General features: G+C 41.2%; 2 protein-coding genes across 7 annotated transcripts in view; one reads left to right on the forward strand and one right to left on the reverse strand.

The window, feature by feature from the left end:
• SZT2 (SZT2 subunit of KICSTOR complex) overlaps positions 1–9,369 on the reverse strand; it is a 50,640-nt gene extending 41,271 nt beyond the window's left edge. For all 4 annotated transcript variants that reach the window (XR_014023905.1, XR_014023906.1, XM_081308944.1 and 1 more), the window contains exons 1-2: positions 9,270–9,369; positions 332–457 (exon numbers count right to left, since the gene is read on the reverse strand). Coding sequence is in view for 2 of the 4 variants with exons in the window: in XM_081308944.1 (XP_081165070.1) it covers positions 332–457; positions 9,270–9,296 (153 nt within the window). In the remaining 2 variants the exon portion in view is untranslated. The remainder of the gene's footprint in view (positions 1–331; positions 458–9,269) is intronic.
• Positions 9,370–9,435: 66 nt separating this feature from the next.
• Positions 9,436–14,905, forward strand: MED8 (mediator complex subunit 8). Of its 3 annotated transcripts, none has more exons than XM_081308158.1 (7): positions 9,436–9,507; positions 10,767–10,885; positions 11,553–11,697; positions 12,203–12,343; positions 12,516–12,597; positions 12,953–13,201; positions 14,513–14,905. In XM_081308158.1, exons 1-7 carry the CDS (start codon positions 9,502–9,504, stop codon positions 14,575–14,577), a joined length of 807 nt encoding a protein of 268 aa, XP_081164284.1. In that variant the 5' UTR covers positions 9,436–9,501; the 3' UTR covers positions 14,578–14,905. The 3 variants fall into 3 exon arrangements, with proteins under 3 accessions (XP_081164284.1, XP_081164285.1, XP_081164286.1); XM_081308159.1 differs by having other exon boundaries at positions 11,571–11,697; XM_081308160.1 differs by lacking the exon at positions 12,953–13,201.
• The last annotated feature ends 1,690 nt before the right edge of the window (positions 14,906–16,595 follow it).

Here is a 16,595-nt window from a genome sequence, read left to right on the forward strand (position 1 = left end):
TTTATAAAATAGAAATAATCCTAATTTTAATCTAAAGTGTGGTAGTGAATCAAATGTTATAAAGTGCTCCCTAGACCTGCCTTTAATATCCTGCCTTTAATACTGATTCTGCTTCCCATAAATAATCACCTACTCTTTCCCCCCAATTATCTGGAAAAATTATTCAGATTTCCCTTGGGGAATCATCTTGTGGGCAGTCACTTGACCCCCCCTCCCCTCGACCCCCAACTTAGAGCTTTCAGAATTAGTCTCCCCTCCTGTCTGTTTCTAGCACACTCCAACAAAGCAGATCCTTCTGGGTCATTCCCTCATGCCTATCTCTAGACCTCACCAGCAACTCCTGGGGTGTGGCCTGCACAGTTTGATGCAGATGATTGAGGAACCAAGCCAGGCGAACATTTCTGGAGATTCGATAATCCTTTTTCATTAACAGGAACACCTGCCCAGCTTCTTCCACCTAGGGACAGAGACATTTTTTTTTTTAAAGAGAGAGTGAGAGAGAGAGAGAGAGAATCTTTTTTAATATTTATTTTTTAGTTTTTGGCGGGCACAACATCTTTGTATGTGGTGCTGAGGATCAAACCCGGGCCGCACGCATGTCAGGCGAGCACGCTACCGCTTGAGCCACATCCCCAGCCCGGACAGAGACATTAATAAATCTAAAAGAAAAGGCACTGAGTTTGGGTATATATATGGATCCTGTGTAAGTAATGTGTCCCAGGAACTGACACTTTGTGAGAGCCAAGACAGCAAGTTCACCCCCGCCACTATGCAAGGTGTTACCAGCAAGTCTATTCTCAACCCTCTGTTCCCATTCACTCTGCACAGACCTCCACAAAGATGAAGTGACCTTCCCACATTATGTTTCCACAAATGTTTAATGAGAGTTTCTCCTATACCTATAAGCTCTTCACGGAAAGGATTGGGTCTTGCTCTATTTCTTGCTCTATTTTTTGTGCCTTTGTACTTAGCAAATTGATTCAAACTCAATACTCAGTAGGTCCCTGATACATTACATGAATGTCAGACAGTTTCTCCTAAGTCTTAACAACAGCAGGCCCTAAAGAAATAATCAGTAAGTAAATGGCCAGCATCCCAAGTGAATATCTTGAAACCACACCTCTGCAGGTCACCATCTCCATTCACATACCTCTTGATTGCCAACACTCTAGTTTCTTTCCTTTGTGGCTTCAGATGTGGTCACCTCCACAATGTTCTAACAAGCATCAGTTCCTCTGCCCAAGCCCTTCTACTGCACAAGCCCTGCCAAAGGCTTGAGTCAAGATGAATGTGACATTCTCTTCTGTTCACATGTATATCATGGCAGCTGTACTATGACAGGAAGAAACTGTCACTTTGTCAGCAGTGCCAACTCTAGCAGATCTTCACCAGTCCCTTAACCTCTCCCTGATCAACAACCTTCCCAATTCCCTATAGAAGGGTTTCTAATCTTGTAACTCCTGCACTTCCAGCAGATAATTTGCCTATCTGTTCACAGAGGAAATAAGGACCAAATGGCCTGAGCTTTCCCACTTTCTCACTCCCTTACTTTTGCTTGTCCTAGACAAATCACACATTTTTCTTCTTGTGTTCTGCCCAGTGAGGGGACAGATACTAGCTACAAGGACTGAAGAGAGGGTGATGGAGGAGAAATGAACAGCAGCCAATAACTAGCTGTTGAGAAACATGATAGCAAAAGGAAGCAAAAATTTATTCTCCCCATAATGGGGAAATATGCACACAGGAGACTGAAAAGGCCCTGGAAATGCAGTAAGAAAGGGTGCCCAATGTCAGAGAAGACATTGAGACATGGACAGCAGAGATGCAATAGTTAAGGATGTAGAAAGTCTTCTTTTCTAAGAGAGAAGGCAAGGATAAAAAGAAACAGAAGCAGATACTGGAAACAAAGATGACAGCAGAAGGGAAGAAGGAATTCACATCTACTGGACACACAAATTGTATTCAACAGCATTCTATAGATGCTAAGTGCAAGAATTTGAGATTTGGATAGCTCAGGCTTGAATCCCAAGTTAGCCACTTATTAGCTGTGTGATTATAGAAAAGGTATTTAATTTCTTTAAGCCTCAGTGCCCTCATTAATAAAAATGGAAATAATCCTAACACCAATCTAAACTGCTGTTATGTGGATCAAAGAAATTACACACATGTTGTGCTCAGTACAGTGTCTGGTGCTGAGTAGGAACATAATAAAAGTTAATTATTACAAATTATCACCAGGCCCTGTACTAAGTTTTTTTTTTTTAAACCTAAGTAAGATTGTTCAGTCTTCACAGCAAAATATTTAGTAGGAGAAAACCAAAGTTCTAAAGAGTTAAGTGATTTACTAAGTAGTAGGCATCGGGGTCAGAAGTTAACCAATGCACAACGAATCCATTAAATGATGAGCAAAGCTCTTCTACTGAGTGACAAATGGATAAAAATGGGATGTTTTAATAATGGGCCAGTAGCCCACACCTGTAATCCTAGTCACTCAGGAGGCTTCAGCAGGAGGATCACATATTTGATCAACCTAGGCAACTTACTGAAATCCTGTTTCAAAATTTAAAAATGAAGGGAAAAAAAAGAGCCGGGCACATATCTCAGTGGTAAAACACCCCTGGGTTCAATCCCCATTACCCCGGCATGGGGGAAGGGGCAGAGGTTAACCAGCTTTTTTGTTGTTGTTGTTGTTTGTTTTTTTTAGCTGTAGATGGACACAATACCTTTATTTTAATGTGGTGCTGAGGATTGAACCCAGTGCTTCACACATGCGTGGGAGGCAAGCACTCTGCTACTGAGCCAAAATCCCAGCTCAACCATCTCTATCTTAAGAGCAGAAAAGATTTCAAGCAGTGATAAAAAAAAGAACATGATGGGGTAATAAATAGAATGGATGCTTTGACAAAATTAGACAAAAAGACAATTTAAACATTGATGTGAAATGACTCTGTATTATTTTGTTAGGTCTGTGAAATCACACGTTAAGAAATACTACTTTACACTGCTTCCCTACACTATGCTGAGGTAGGCTTTTGCTAGCATTTTATTTTATTAAAAAAAAATATATATATATTTTTGGTAATAGGGAGTGAACACAGAGGTGCTTTACCACTAAGCTACATCCCTAGCCCCTTTATTTTATTTATTTTAAGGCAGGGTCTCACTAAGTTACTTAGGGCCTTGCTAAGTTGCTAAGGCTGGCCTCAAGTTTATGATCCTCCGGCTTCAACTTCCAGAGCTGCTGGGATTACAAGCCTGTGCCACTCCTCCCAGCTCTTGCTAGCATTTTAGATTTTATCCTAAGGGTAAGGTCAACTCCCAACAGGGTTTTGGCATTCACTCTGGCTACCATGTAATTCACAAAGACTCCCTAAAAGCAAAGGAAGACAGTAGTGACCTAGACTAGAGCTACTCAAAGTGGCCATTCTGTGAACTGTTCCCAAGAGACAAGTAATGCTAGAATGCAAAGTTACCACTGCCTTTCATTGAAGAAATCTTCTTATGAAAAGGAAAACAAACAAGAATCAGTGGAATTAAACAATGAGCTTACTTGCATTTTAAAGGGTCTTTAGGATAAGACAGACAAGAGGAAGCTAGGTCATAAGAATAAAATGGAAAGCAAAAATATTAATTCCCTGCTTATCAAATTTACCCTGTAATGGAGGACAAAAACATGAATCAAATAACTACTCTATTTATTGTAATATTAGAATCTGAATAAGTTCTTCAAAGGATAAAAATGTGCAAGTAACAAAGTAACCTGACCCAGTTTGGGGTCTTAGGAGAAAGGGATGCTGAAGATTGATTGAACAGTGTTTACTAAGTGGGGAAATGAGGGTAACCCGGATAGAGGGCAGAGGCAAGCACTATGCTACTAGAAAGCTTTCTTCAGGTTAGTTGGTGCTGAAATTTCACTACTGTACAGCTTCCATTTCTCCACCTTGCCTTTAAGGTTATTTTGAATGACAGAGTGACACGCCCAAGGCTAAAATGAAGTCTAGTTCATCAATCAGTTCTTACAGAATCCATCTTCTTGAAACTAGGAACATCTTCCTCATTTTTTTACAATATTCCCCCTTAATATGTGATCCTTCAAAGTTAACTCCAGGCCCTAAATCTCCTAAGTTCTCTTCACATTCAAGATGTACTTTATCAGAACCAGAAGATTTAATTTAAGTAGGCAGAATGTTTTTCAAAGTGAGATCCAAGAACCCAACTGCATCAGAATTGCCTAAGGTGTTTTATTAAAATGCATCTTCAATTCCTGGGCACCACCATAGACCAACCAAATTAAGAGTTGACAGAGCTCAGAAACCTGAATTTTAACAAGATCCCCAAGGGATCCTTCCATATTATTGTAGAGAGTCCTTGAGTTAGTTGTGTTTTCAAAGCATCCACATTCAAATGGAGCTTCATGCCCCCAATATTAAACTCCCTTAAGTCTGAAGTGCACTTCTCTTTAAGTAATCTGGCAAAGACGACAAAGCAGGCTTTTGTAGTCAATGATTTCAAATCTGGTTCTATTATTTGCCATCTAGGTGATCCTGGACAGGTTAATTAATTTTTTCCAGGTCTCAATTTCTTCATTGATAACATGTGAATAAGAATATATTCATGGAGATGTGGTTGCAATTAAGCAGGAGAGCCAGAGGAAGGCTATCATTCTTTGGAATATTTATTGAAGTCTACATACCATTTATACCAAGATGAATAAAACACTACTAGGCACTGTGTACAAGAATGAATGAAACATGGTTCCGTTCATTAAACTGTTGTTTCCAGGTTCTTGCATCTGTGCCTTTGAGGTTAAGGTCTAAATATTTTTTGAGTCTTTTCTAACCCATGTGCTGTCTCTGTTCACAGATCCCACAAAATAATGTAGATACTCCCAGTCCTGAACTGTCTGAAGCCTCCTCAGCACTATACTAAACCTCTAGCATGGAATCACGCTGAATCTTCTCCAGCCTTATCTCTTGCCAATTCTCCACACTGCTCAGATAAGAGTATGCATCTAGTTTCAGAGAACCTCGGATTAAATGCTGGTTCTACTGCATATTAGCTATATGGCTTTGGCACAAGGACTTAAACTCTGTGTGCTTCATTCTCTTCATCTGTTAATATATAATAATGCCTATTTTAGGAGAATTAGATACTTTTTGAGGGGGAGTATTAGATACTTAGTAAACTTAAATGTCATTTTTCCAGGCTTTGAGATCCATCCCCCCTCAATTTTTCAATGAAATAGGTTAAATATCCTAGTCAAACATCGTCATTCATTTCACTGCAGCACTTATTATCCTAATTCAGTGTTTGCTTACCCCAGAAAAATAAGGAGCATGCACCCTGCACAAAAGTCAACTCAAAAATGGATAAAAGAACTAGGAATTAGACCAGAAACTAGGCAACATGTGGAAGAAAATGTACAGTCAACACTTCAACATGTAAGAGGAGGCAACAACTTCCTCAGTAGGACTCTTAAAGTTCAGAAATACCACCAAGAATTAATAAATGATGGATTAGGGATGTAGCTCAGTGGTAGACTGCTTGCCTAGCATTTGTGAGGCACTGGGTTTGATTCTCAGCATCACAAATAAATAAAATAAAGGTCTACTGACAGCTAAAAAAAAAAGAATTAATAAATAAAGTGGCATCAAATTAAAAATCTTTGCTATCTATTCTTTTTTTTTTTGGTAATAAGGATTGAGCTCAGGGGCACTTGACCACTGAGCCACATCTCCAGCTCTATTTTGTATTTTCTTTAGAGACAGGGTCTCACTGAGTTGCTTAGTGCATCACTTTTGCTGAGGCTGGCTTTGAACTTTCGATCTTCCTGCGTCAGCCTCCCGAGTCGCTTGGATCACAGGCATACACCACCACGCCCAGCTCTACTTTGCTAGCTATTCTTGACAGAGACTTGATATATAGAATACATAAAAATCTCAAAAAACTTATGCCAAAAAAATTAATAAATGGGAAAAATTATTTTCCCACTTATTAACACCTTTTATTATTATTTTCCCATTTATTAACACACACCTCTCAAAAGAAGAAATACAACCCAGGCATGGTGGCACATACTGTAATCCCAGTGACTCAGGAAGCTGAGGCAAGAGGATTGCCAGTTTGAGGCCAGCCTCAACAATGTAGAGAGACTCTGTCTCAAAATAAACAATAAAAAGGGCTGTGGCTCAGTTGTTTAGCATTCCTGGGTTCAATCCCCAGTACCAAAAAGAAAAAAAAAAGAAATATAAATAGCCAACAACTAAATGGAAAAAATGTTCAACATTGTTAGCAATTAGGGAAATACAAATCAAAACGACACTGAGATTTCATTTCACTCCAGTTAGAATGGCAGCCATCAATAATACAAACAAAAATAAATGCTGGAGAGTATGTGAAGAAAAAGGAACACTTTTACCCTGTTGATGGGATTGTTAATCAATACAATCACTATGGAAATGAGCATGGAGGTTCCTCAAAAGACTAGGAATGGGGAACTGAAGTTGTGGCTCAGTGGTAGAGCACTTGCCTAGCATGTGTGAGGCACTGGGTTTAATTCTCATCACTGCATTATCAATAAATGAATAAATAAAGGTCCACCAACATCTAAAAATATATTTTTAAAAAAGACTAGGAATGGAACTACCATATGAGTGGTTCCACCAGTTACACAACTCCTTAGTACTTACCCTAAAGAATTAAAGTCATCATACTATATTGATACATGCATACCCATGTTTATAACAGCACAATTCACAATAGCCAAATGGTTAGTCTAGGTGTCTGTCAATGAATAAGGAAAATGTGGTATATACACCCAATGGAGCTTTATTCAGCTATAAAGAAGAATGAAACTATGTCACTTACAGGAATATGAATGGAACTTGAGAGAATTATGTCAAGTAAAATAAGCCAAACTCGAAAATCAAGAGCAGTTTCTTTTTCTCTCACATGGAAAAGACAGAGAGGAAAAAGGAAAAGAAAGATGGTGGTGAGAATCTCATGAAAATTGAAGGGAGACCAGTAGAGGAAAGGGACCCAGGGAAGAAAGAGGGGAGGGAAAAGGGAAATATTTGGGAATGATATTGACCAAATTATATTATTATATTGTATACGTGTACATAACAAGGAATCTCATTATTTTGTGTAATTATAATGTACTGATAAAATATGGGGGGAAAAGACAGGGAGCACATCTGTCTTACACTGCTCTGTATCCACCTGATAATTAGTAAAATTCTGAGTCCACAGCAATACCCATAGAATATGATGAATGAATGATTTCCTAAGTCTGACTAGGCACGTTTATTCTACTGGGATACTAGTATCCTCTAAAAGCAAGTCTTTTTTTATGTTCAGAGGCAGAACTCTTTGCTCACTTTATCTTCTGAAATGAAATTTTCAGAAAGCAAATCAAGAATTTAACAAATATAGGCTGCAAATGTAGTTCAATGGTTTAGTGCTTTACTAGCATATGGGAGACCCTAGGTTTGATCCTAGCACTAAAGGGGAAAAAAAAAAGAATTTAACAAATGCTTAACTTTTGGCTATTAACTATCTTTTTTCACTTCCTTAAGTGGCTATTTAAAAAATTAAGATTACATATGTGACTCACATTAGATTTCTATGGGACATGATTATTTTAACTCTCTGCCTAAAAGGTATGTTGTATTTTCCCATGGTTCAAAAACAAAGACATAACAGGGCTGGGGTTGTGGCTCAGTGGTTGAGTACTTGCCTCGCATGTGTGAGGCACTGGGTTCGATCCTCAGCACCACATAAAATAAATAAATAAATAAAATAAAGATATTGTGTCCATCTACAACTAAAATATTTAAAAAAAACAAAGACAAAACAAAACCCCTTAATGTCCTCTCATTTTTACCTATAAGAAAACATATTCCAACTTTTCATAGTTTTTCTCAATATTGATATTTTTGATGCATGGGCTACTCTATTATCCTTGTGCACATGTCTGATTCTTTTCAGTAGGGCATAGTTTCCTACAACCAATCATTTTCAATGTTGGGTGTCATCGCAACAAATTCCAATGAAGTAGAGATTTGCCATCCTGTGGCTACTCTGTTATCTATGCTGTCAACATTATGGTTAAGAACAGAAGGTCTGATTGGGCACAGTAGAACATGCCTGTTATCCAAGTTACTTGGGAGGCTGAGGCAGAAGGATCACAAGTTCAAAACCAGCCTCCGAAAATTAGTAAGATCCTGTCTCAAAATAAAAAACCATAAGGGCTGGGAGCTGGGCAGGTTGGAGCAAGTCTGTAATCCCAGCAACTTGGGATGCCGAGGAAGGAGGATCACAAGTTTGAGATCAGTTTTAGCATCTTAGACCCTTGGCCACTTAGTGAAACCCTCTTTCAAAATTTAAAAAATAAAAAAATAAAAAGGGCTGGGAATGTAGCTTGGTGGTAAGCATCTGTGCTTTCAATCCTCAGGATCAAAAATAAGATGAAATAAAATAAAATATAAAGGGCTGGGAATGTAGCTCAGAGATAGAGTGCCCCTGGTTCAATCCCCAGTACTGCAACAAAACAAAACAAAACACAGGAAGTATGGGGCCAGACAGTTTTGTTGTTCTAGCCAAAAAACTCACTAGCTCTGTTAACTTTATTACTATTAACAGCTCTGTGCTTCAATTTCTTCAACTGAAACATCAGGGATGATAATGGTGTTTACTTCATAGGATTGAGAAAATTGATCTTAGAAAGGTGCCTGGCAAGTAGTTAAGTATCCAGCAAGTCATGACGACTATTTGTATCATTATACACATCCCAGAATTGCCCGAGGTTGCAGAAATAGCTAAATAGCAGAATAAACACTGGAATAAGGTCTTACCCCTAGTCAAATATTTCTTTCATGAAACCAAAGCTGCTTTTTCCAAAAGCATAAGCCCTAGAACTAAATTAACGCATGCTGTTTATTGCATTTCAACGTTTTAAGAAATGCAGAAGCCGACAAAGGCAGTCTACTGTCGTGTTGCCCACTAAATTGCAACAAATAATCAAAACAAGTTTTGATAATACCACTATCACTAGGTCAAAGGGTCACCGACGCAAACGAAATTTCAGGAAACAAAACAAAGCAAAAAAAATTCTCTAAGTCGCTCAAGGAAATTGTGGACCACGGAGAGTTGGTTTGAGCTGACCCGGCTCGGCCGAAGCTGCGCAGGAGGAGGGCGAAGCCAAATCTGCCCTCTGGACCCTCCCCCTCAAGTCTCGGGGCTCCAGACTGCGCCCGCCCGCCCCTCACCTCCGGCTCCGGGCGCTCCGAGGCCATCACACATCCCTCCCGCACCGGCCCGGGCCAAGGAGGATGTTCCACTCTTGACCCCTGACCTGTCTATCTCGTCACGAAAATAAAACCGGAAGTGGATGGGAAGGCCGAGTTCTGAGCTTTCTGATTGGTGGATGAAGCCCTCTCAGTCGCGCTAGCTGTCTGGGAAACCGGAAGAGGAAGTCGTTGCTGCAGCCGCCCCGCAGCAATGCAGGTGAGAACCCAGTTAGGTCTCCTGGCAGATAGCTAGCCCGGGATAATAGGACCGAGAGTGGCCTGGCTGATGAGAGTGAGGAGCTGGGGAGGCAGAGCCTGCGGCTGTTATGGAAAAACTGAACGGGAGATTGGGGGCGAGGCCAGCTGGAAAGGGAGCGCAGAGGCCAGTGGGGGTTGAGGCGGCTGACAGGAGAAGGACAGACTCGGCTCAGGCGAGAGGAAGGATGCAGCGCTAACCTCCTGAATGTTGGGAGGGATCAGGTTGTCATTTGGGAAAGCTGAGGATCAATCTAAGGAAAGACGGCTCAAGAAAGTGGTGGACTGACTCAGGCCCCAACTAGGCTGTTGGATGCAGACAAACAAGGGATCTGTAATTGGAGAGAAGCCCAAGGGCTGAAGGAATTGTCTGCGGAGGCCAAAAGCTAAACTATTTATAAAAATCTCAGGCTGTGGGTGGAACCCAAGGTCAAGCTCCTGTCGGGCACGCTCCCGGGTTTGCAAGACTGCTTTGCGTCATTCTTAACCAACTTGTGCCCAATAGTTGTTAAGGGTGAAGAAATGGAATAATATAGGATCGTCTGACAATGGGAAGGAAATGCTTTACAGATTCCCAGAATTTAAAATTGTTTGTCTGGCTCTCAGAAACATGCGAGTTTTCTTGTTTTTCATTTGTCATGTACTTACACCTGATAGTCTCTCAATAAATGCTCATGGGTCAACAGACTTGTGAAAGAGGCATGGGAATATTGGCAGAGATAAATGAGTGCACATTAACTCAACAAAGAGAAGGTCAAAACATCAAATGCTAAGGAGGCAGGGACGAGAGAGTGCAGAGCTGGTTTTCAGAGAAAGCTTTATGTATAGGCAGATGTCCCAGAAATTGTGTTGTTGACAAGAATAGCACAAGGCAGATTCTAAGACAGAGGAATATGGTGTACATGTGCTGCAGAGGCACCCATAAGATAATGAACAGGCACTGGATCTGGTGAAATTTCTCAATGAGGGACAGTAGGGTGTACCTAAAAAAAAAAAAAAAAAAAAAAATCATGAGAAGAACCTTGCCTGGATTTGGGGTAATAAGAAAATCAGTTGGTAAGTAGGAGGAGTTGAGGTCAGGTGAAGGGGTTGAAAGGTCTAAGGGTTGATGCTGTCTGTAACCAGATGCCAAAGATAGAAAACAACTTGGCTTTTCAGCTTTATTCTGTATGTGTCACACTTTTGTGTCTCTCTGGGTAACCAACCTGTTCCTATTTGCAGCGAGAGGAGAAGCAACTTGAGGCATCATTAGATGCACTGCTGAGTCAAGTGGCTGATCTGAAGAACTCACTGGGAAGTTTCATTTATAAGCTGGAAAACGAGTATGACCGGCTAACCTGGTAAGGGTTTCCAGGGCAAGCTGGGGAGGGCTGGATTTCCAGGGCAAGCTGGGGAGGGCTTACTGGATGGGGGGGCCAGGCCTCTGATGGATAGGACATTTCTAATGATGTAACCATTTATCAGTTTGTAAACATCTTTTGATTTGGAAAGAGTTGGGTTGCCCAACATTGAATTAAAGTTTGGCTTAGGGCCTCCATGGTAAGGAAGTAGAGAAAAGCTCAGTTTCCCAAGCCAGGTTGTTTTTGATCCTTACACTTGGATTTTTTTTTTTTTTTTTTTTTTTTTCTGGTGAAGAGGCTCTTTTTGCTGGATCTCTTTCCACAGATGTGGCTTTTAGTCTTTTAGATCCAAACTACTCAGGAATAGTGCATCTTATTTGCAGGTTGGAAAGGAGAATTTTACCCAGTTTCTGAATTTTCAGTTGTAATACTATAGCTATGATTCCTATTTTGCCAGTGTTTCTCACCCCTTTCAAACAATGAACTGCCTTTTTCTGTATCTGTGTCAGAAATTGAAAGTGTGTCCTTCTTTCCTAACCCCATCATTCCTGTTAGCCAATTTGGTTCTCATCTAGGCTAGTCATAGGGCTATGAGTCTTTTGAGCCTCTTAATTATTACATTACAGGGAAGGGTTGGAACATTCTGATACTTTCTTACCACCACCAGGCCCTCTGTCCTGGACAGTTTTGCATTGCTATCTGGACAGTTGAACACTCTGAACAAGGTTTTGAAGCATGAGAAGACACCACTGTTCCGTAACCAGGTCATTATTCCTCTGGTGTTGTCCCCAGATCGAGATGAAGATCTCATGGTAAGCAGAGAAAAAGTGTGTATAACTTGGGAAGTTAAGTTCTTAGATGAAAGTCTAAGAATTTTTGATTGGTTATTCTAGAAGTTCTAAATATGGGCTAATATGTGGCAGTGAGAAGGAAGGACTGCATTTTGGAGGCCTTGCTTTTTTGTCCTGGAGGTGAGAAAGCTCCCAAATAGTGCTATTAAAAATCCAGATGCCTATATCACCAAGACTTCTTCCAGTATCTGTCTTGCAAAAAAAAGTCCTTTTGTGACTTTGTCTATTCCAGTCTTTGATTAAAATGTGGCAAAGAGAGGGGTTTAATTTGCCCTTAAGTATGGTATAGATAGCCATGTGAGGAGACAGAAATCACAGGTAGAGGGAAAGAGACAGTGTTCTAAGAAGCTAGATATTGTGTTTCAAGTTGTTTTCCCTGAAAATGCACTGTTTGCCTATAGAAAGGAAATAAGGCTAGATTGAATTCTTGGAGTACATGGTAGGATCAATAAAATCTGTGTTACAGCGGCAGACTGAAGGACGGGTACCTGTTTTCAGCCATGAGGTGGTCCCTGACCATCTGAGAACCAAGCCTGATCCTGAGGTTGAAGAGCAGGAGAAACAACTGACAACAGATGCTGCCCGCATTGGTGCTGATGCAGCTCAGGTTGTACTAAGTCACTGCCCTGATGATCCCATCTCCATCCCTTGATGAGAAGCAAACATTACCACTCCTATGTAGTAGAGATACTCAATTATTGCACTAAACTGTCTCTGGAAGAAATTCTCCATAGTCATTTCCTATTTATTTTAATCACTGCACCATTTGTGTATTACAGAAGCAGATACAGAGCTTGAATAAAATGTGCTCAAACCTTCTGGAGAAAATCAGCAAAGAGGAGCGAGAATCAGAGAGTGGAGGTAAAGAAGTATTGGTGACAGAAGGAGATGTGTATAATAAGATGACTGGAATAGCCATGGTGGTTTGGGTGGTAATAAAGTGAAGACACAGAATGAACTGCTTAGGAAAGGGTTTGCAATCATACTGCTAGCCTTTTGTGTTTAAGGCCAGCCCTGAAGCAGGTAGAAGAAATGGCAAAATGAAAAGGGAAATTTTGAGGATAGGTTGGAGGGTATTCTGACTTTTCCTCTGGACTGTGAGAGTCTAGATGATGCTGAAGTCAGAACTCCAAACCCTGGCAATCTGCAGGCCCTCCAGCTGCTAGGTTCAGACCTAGGACCAGATGTATACTTCATGGTCCTCCTTTTTCTTCAGGTCTCCGACCAAACAAGCAGACCTTTAACCCTGCAGACACCAATGCCTTGGTGGCAGCTGTTGCCTTTGGGAAGGGTCTGTCTAATTGGAGACCTTCAGGCAGCAGTGGTCCTGGCCAACCAGGCCAGCCAGGAGCTGGGACAATCCTTGCAGGAACCTCAGGATTACAGCAAGTACAAATGGCAGGAGCTCCAAGCCAGCAGCAGCCAATGCTCAGTGGAGTGCAAATGGCTCAAGCAGGTCAACCTGGTAAGGTGGCAAGGGTGGAAATGTAATTGACTTTGAACAGGGGAGTAGAGATGATCAGGATTATCTAGGCTCCCAGCATCCCCAGACCTGGGAGTTTTCTCCTTTGCATAGTGACTCAGAAAACAATTTTCAGCAGTAAAAATTCTCATCTGAAACTCTGAAGCAGGCATCAGAGAGTAAGGAACAACTTTGAGTAGGAGAAACTGCTCTCAATTTCTACCCCATCTCATACCTCTTTCTCAACTGTCCTGTCCCATTTACTCTGGAGATTAGGTTTGTGGTCAGTGTCTCTTTGTGGGTAGAAAAATCAATGGTCAGCTAGCTGTGGAGTGCTCTCCTGTAACCCCAGTGATTTAGGAGGCTAAGGCAGGAGGATTGCTTAGGGCCTCACAGCAACTTAGTGAGGCCCTAAGAAACTTAGAGAGACCCTCCCTCAAAATAAAAAATAAAAAGAGCTAGGGATGTAGGTCAGTATGTAAGTGCCCCTGGGTTTAATCCCCAGTACCAAAGAAAAAAGAAAATCAGTGGTCAGACCTTACTTAATCAAGGTTATTTGGAAGATGCATCAGGAATTGACAAGGAGGCAGTTTCTTGTTCCTACTGGTATTATTTTCTTTGTATCCTGTCTCTCTTGCCTTCCTGCCTTCTCTTGTACTCACTTTTAGTAATTAAGAGAATAGTCTGGAAGAGTTCAGATGCAAGCAGCAAGAAGAGTTATTTCTTACATGCTGTCTAGGAAAAAAAGACAACAGAATCAAGAGAAAACATAGCCTTTTTTCTCTTTCTTTTTTCTTTTTTTTTTTTTTTTTTTTTTGTGTGTGTGTGTGTGTGTGTGGTACTGGGGATTGAACCCGGGGCACTCTACCACTGAGCTATATGCCCAGCTGTCTTTTTTTTTTTTTCTTTGAGCTAGGGTTTTGTTAAATTGTTCAGGCTGGCCTGAAATTTGCAATCCTCCTGCCTCCTGAGTAGCTGGGATTACAGATACGTACCACTGTACCTGGCAAGAATACAGTACTCTTTTACCTGTAACACTGAACAAGGATCACACAGGTTTTTGTGTCTTTTCTAGGAGTAGATAAGCAGGACACCTCTCCCACTATTCTCCCAAATCACCCCTTTCCTCCTAGATACCTTCAGGGAGGCAGCTGGTGAAGAACCACACCTCTGATCTCTGCCAACCAGGGTCAGATGCCACAGGGGTTCTGCAATGATAAAGGAGATGGCAGGAGGGAACCTGAGAAACGACATTTCTGATTTATTGTGAAAGTCTTGCCTTGCTTCAGATGTCTTTCTTCGTATTCCTTTTAGGGAAAATGCCAAGTGGAATAAAAACCAACATCAAATCAGCTTCAATGCATCCCTACCAGCGGTGAGTGTGAACAGCAGCCTCCAGTACCAGGTGATCTTGCACAGTTGTGCAGTCATATTACCTTTGCTCAAGGCTCACCTAGATGGGTGCAATAAACAGAACATGGGCTTTCAGCAACAGACAGAGCCCAGCTCCACTGGTGACTAGCTATATGACTTTGGGCAACAGACCTAAGTTTTCTGAACCTGTTTTCTCATTTGTAAATGGTGATGATACCTACCTCATAGGGTTGTTATGAGGATTAAAATGAGAAAATGACTGTAAAACATTTAGCACAGTATATGAAGTAATGGGTGCTCAATAAATGGTTGTTTTCATAGCTACTTCTTCACCCTGCCCTCCACAGTTCTTTTTTTTTTTTTTTTAAAGAGAGAGTGAGAGAGGAGAAAGAGAGAATTTTTAATATTTATTTTTTAGTTCTCGGCGGACACAACATCTTTGTTGGTATGTGGTCTGAGGATCGAACCCGGGCCGCACGCATGCCAGGCGAGCGCGCTACCGCTTGAGCCACATCCCCAGCCCCCCCTCCACAGTTCTTGATCCAGAACCCACCTGATGTGCTGCTATTCCATTGTCAATGGTGAGCTGATGAACCCAGAATCAAATAAGCCTGTGCTTATTTTGTGCTACTAGAAACAGTAACAGCCTGGATGTCCTTTGAGGCATATTGGCTCTCAGGTGTCTCCACTCAGGTTCCACCCTGTTGTCCCTCTAAGGTTCAGATGAAGAGACTTCTGGGTGGGGACAAACCTTCTACCTACAGCTGTAATGAAACTTAGGCCTGTCCATCTCTGAAGGCAAGTTAAATTCTTATATGGGAAATACGTAAAAATCCTCATCTTTTATCCCATCTTGTACACATGAACTAGGATATCAAGGAGCCAGGCGAGACTGTGTGAGAAAGGGTTTTTCTGTAGCACATGTAAATCCCCTTCTTCCTCTTATTTTGGAGGAAGAGGTGATTGCCCTTCACACTGTCTTCAGGGTTTAGTTTGTATATAATTGTGCCTTGTTCCTGCACACTGGTCAGGATGGTTTTCCTCCATTAAATTAACTCTATGGTTTAGGTAAGAGCCAGATCAATAGTGGGAGCAGGCAGCCCAATAGCATTGCCTACTTTATAGAGTTGAAGAGCAGAGTGTGTTTGGACAACCAGCCTGTGCTGCCTTTCTCAGTACTCCTTTGTGAGCAAGTGCAGAGATTGAATCAGCTGAAGTGGACCAAAGGATTTCTCTATGAAATAAAGGTATTTAAATTGATATTAACTAGCTCAGCAATTTATGAGAGCCGATATAGGGAATCAGAGACAATTCCATTAGTGAGTGCTACAAGGCAATTCAAATTTGTTCTCTATAAAACATTAATCTTTAATTAGCTTTGCACTAGAAACCCTGAGACTTTCTTACTTCTCATCCTTCCAGTTGCCTTTCCTGTTCTGTCACACTAGTACTTTGGCCTTTGATTGGTACCAAACAGCACTTGCCAGGCTGTGGCAGCAGAGGCCAGGACAAGTGGTCCTAGTTGTCACCTGTTGCTGTCCCAACAAGATGTGGAATGATGTCCATAAAGCTTAGTGACCACAATACACTGCAGTAGGGGAGTCCTGTCATCAGCTCTGAGGCAACACCAGACCTTTCCCCCATTTGAATAGTCTGGCCCATTAACCCAGTCACGTGTTGTTTATCTTCTCACCTTTTCCCACTGGAAACATCAGAGCTAACTAGGATATTGGACAGAGCTCCAGCCATACTTCTATAAAACCCCTGGAGCAACTTTTGGTGACTTTCTCCTTTACTTCACCAGTGGTACCAACCCTATGTTTCTTTGTTGTCTCATCCTGATACTGACTTCATTCACATAAAGCTATTAAAGTGGATTCTGTGTCCTCCAAGAACAAATATCCTCCTGTCCCAACAAAAATAAATGTACAACTTTACCTAAATCTTTTGCCCTTAAGCAAAAGATTTTACTTATTACTCTGGAGTGCTCATACCTAAGTATTAGTCATTCTGCGAGTACATG

Source organism: Spermophilus citellus (assembly GCF_964194105.1).
Source record: "Spermophilus citellus genome assembly, chromosome: 9".
Lineage (NCBI taxonomy): Eukaryota > Metazoa > Chordata > Mammalia > Rodentia > Sciuridae > Spermophilus > Spermophilus citellus.

Excerpts from the sequence above, each read along its gene's own strand:
- MED8 (XM_081308158.1), top strand. Across the intron at positions 11,698-12,202 it reads ATCGAGATGAAGATCTCATG|CGGCAGACTGAAGGACGGGT; the intron begins GTAAGCAGAGAA and ends TCTGTGTTACAG. Across the intron at positions 12,598-12,952 it reads GCGAGAATCAGAGAGTGGAG|GTCTCCGACCAAACAAGCAG; the intron begins GTAAAGAAGTAT and ends CTTTTTCTTCAG.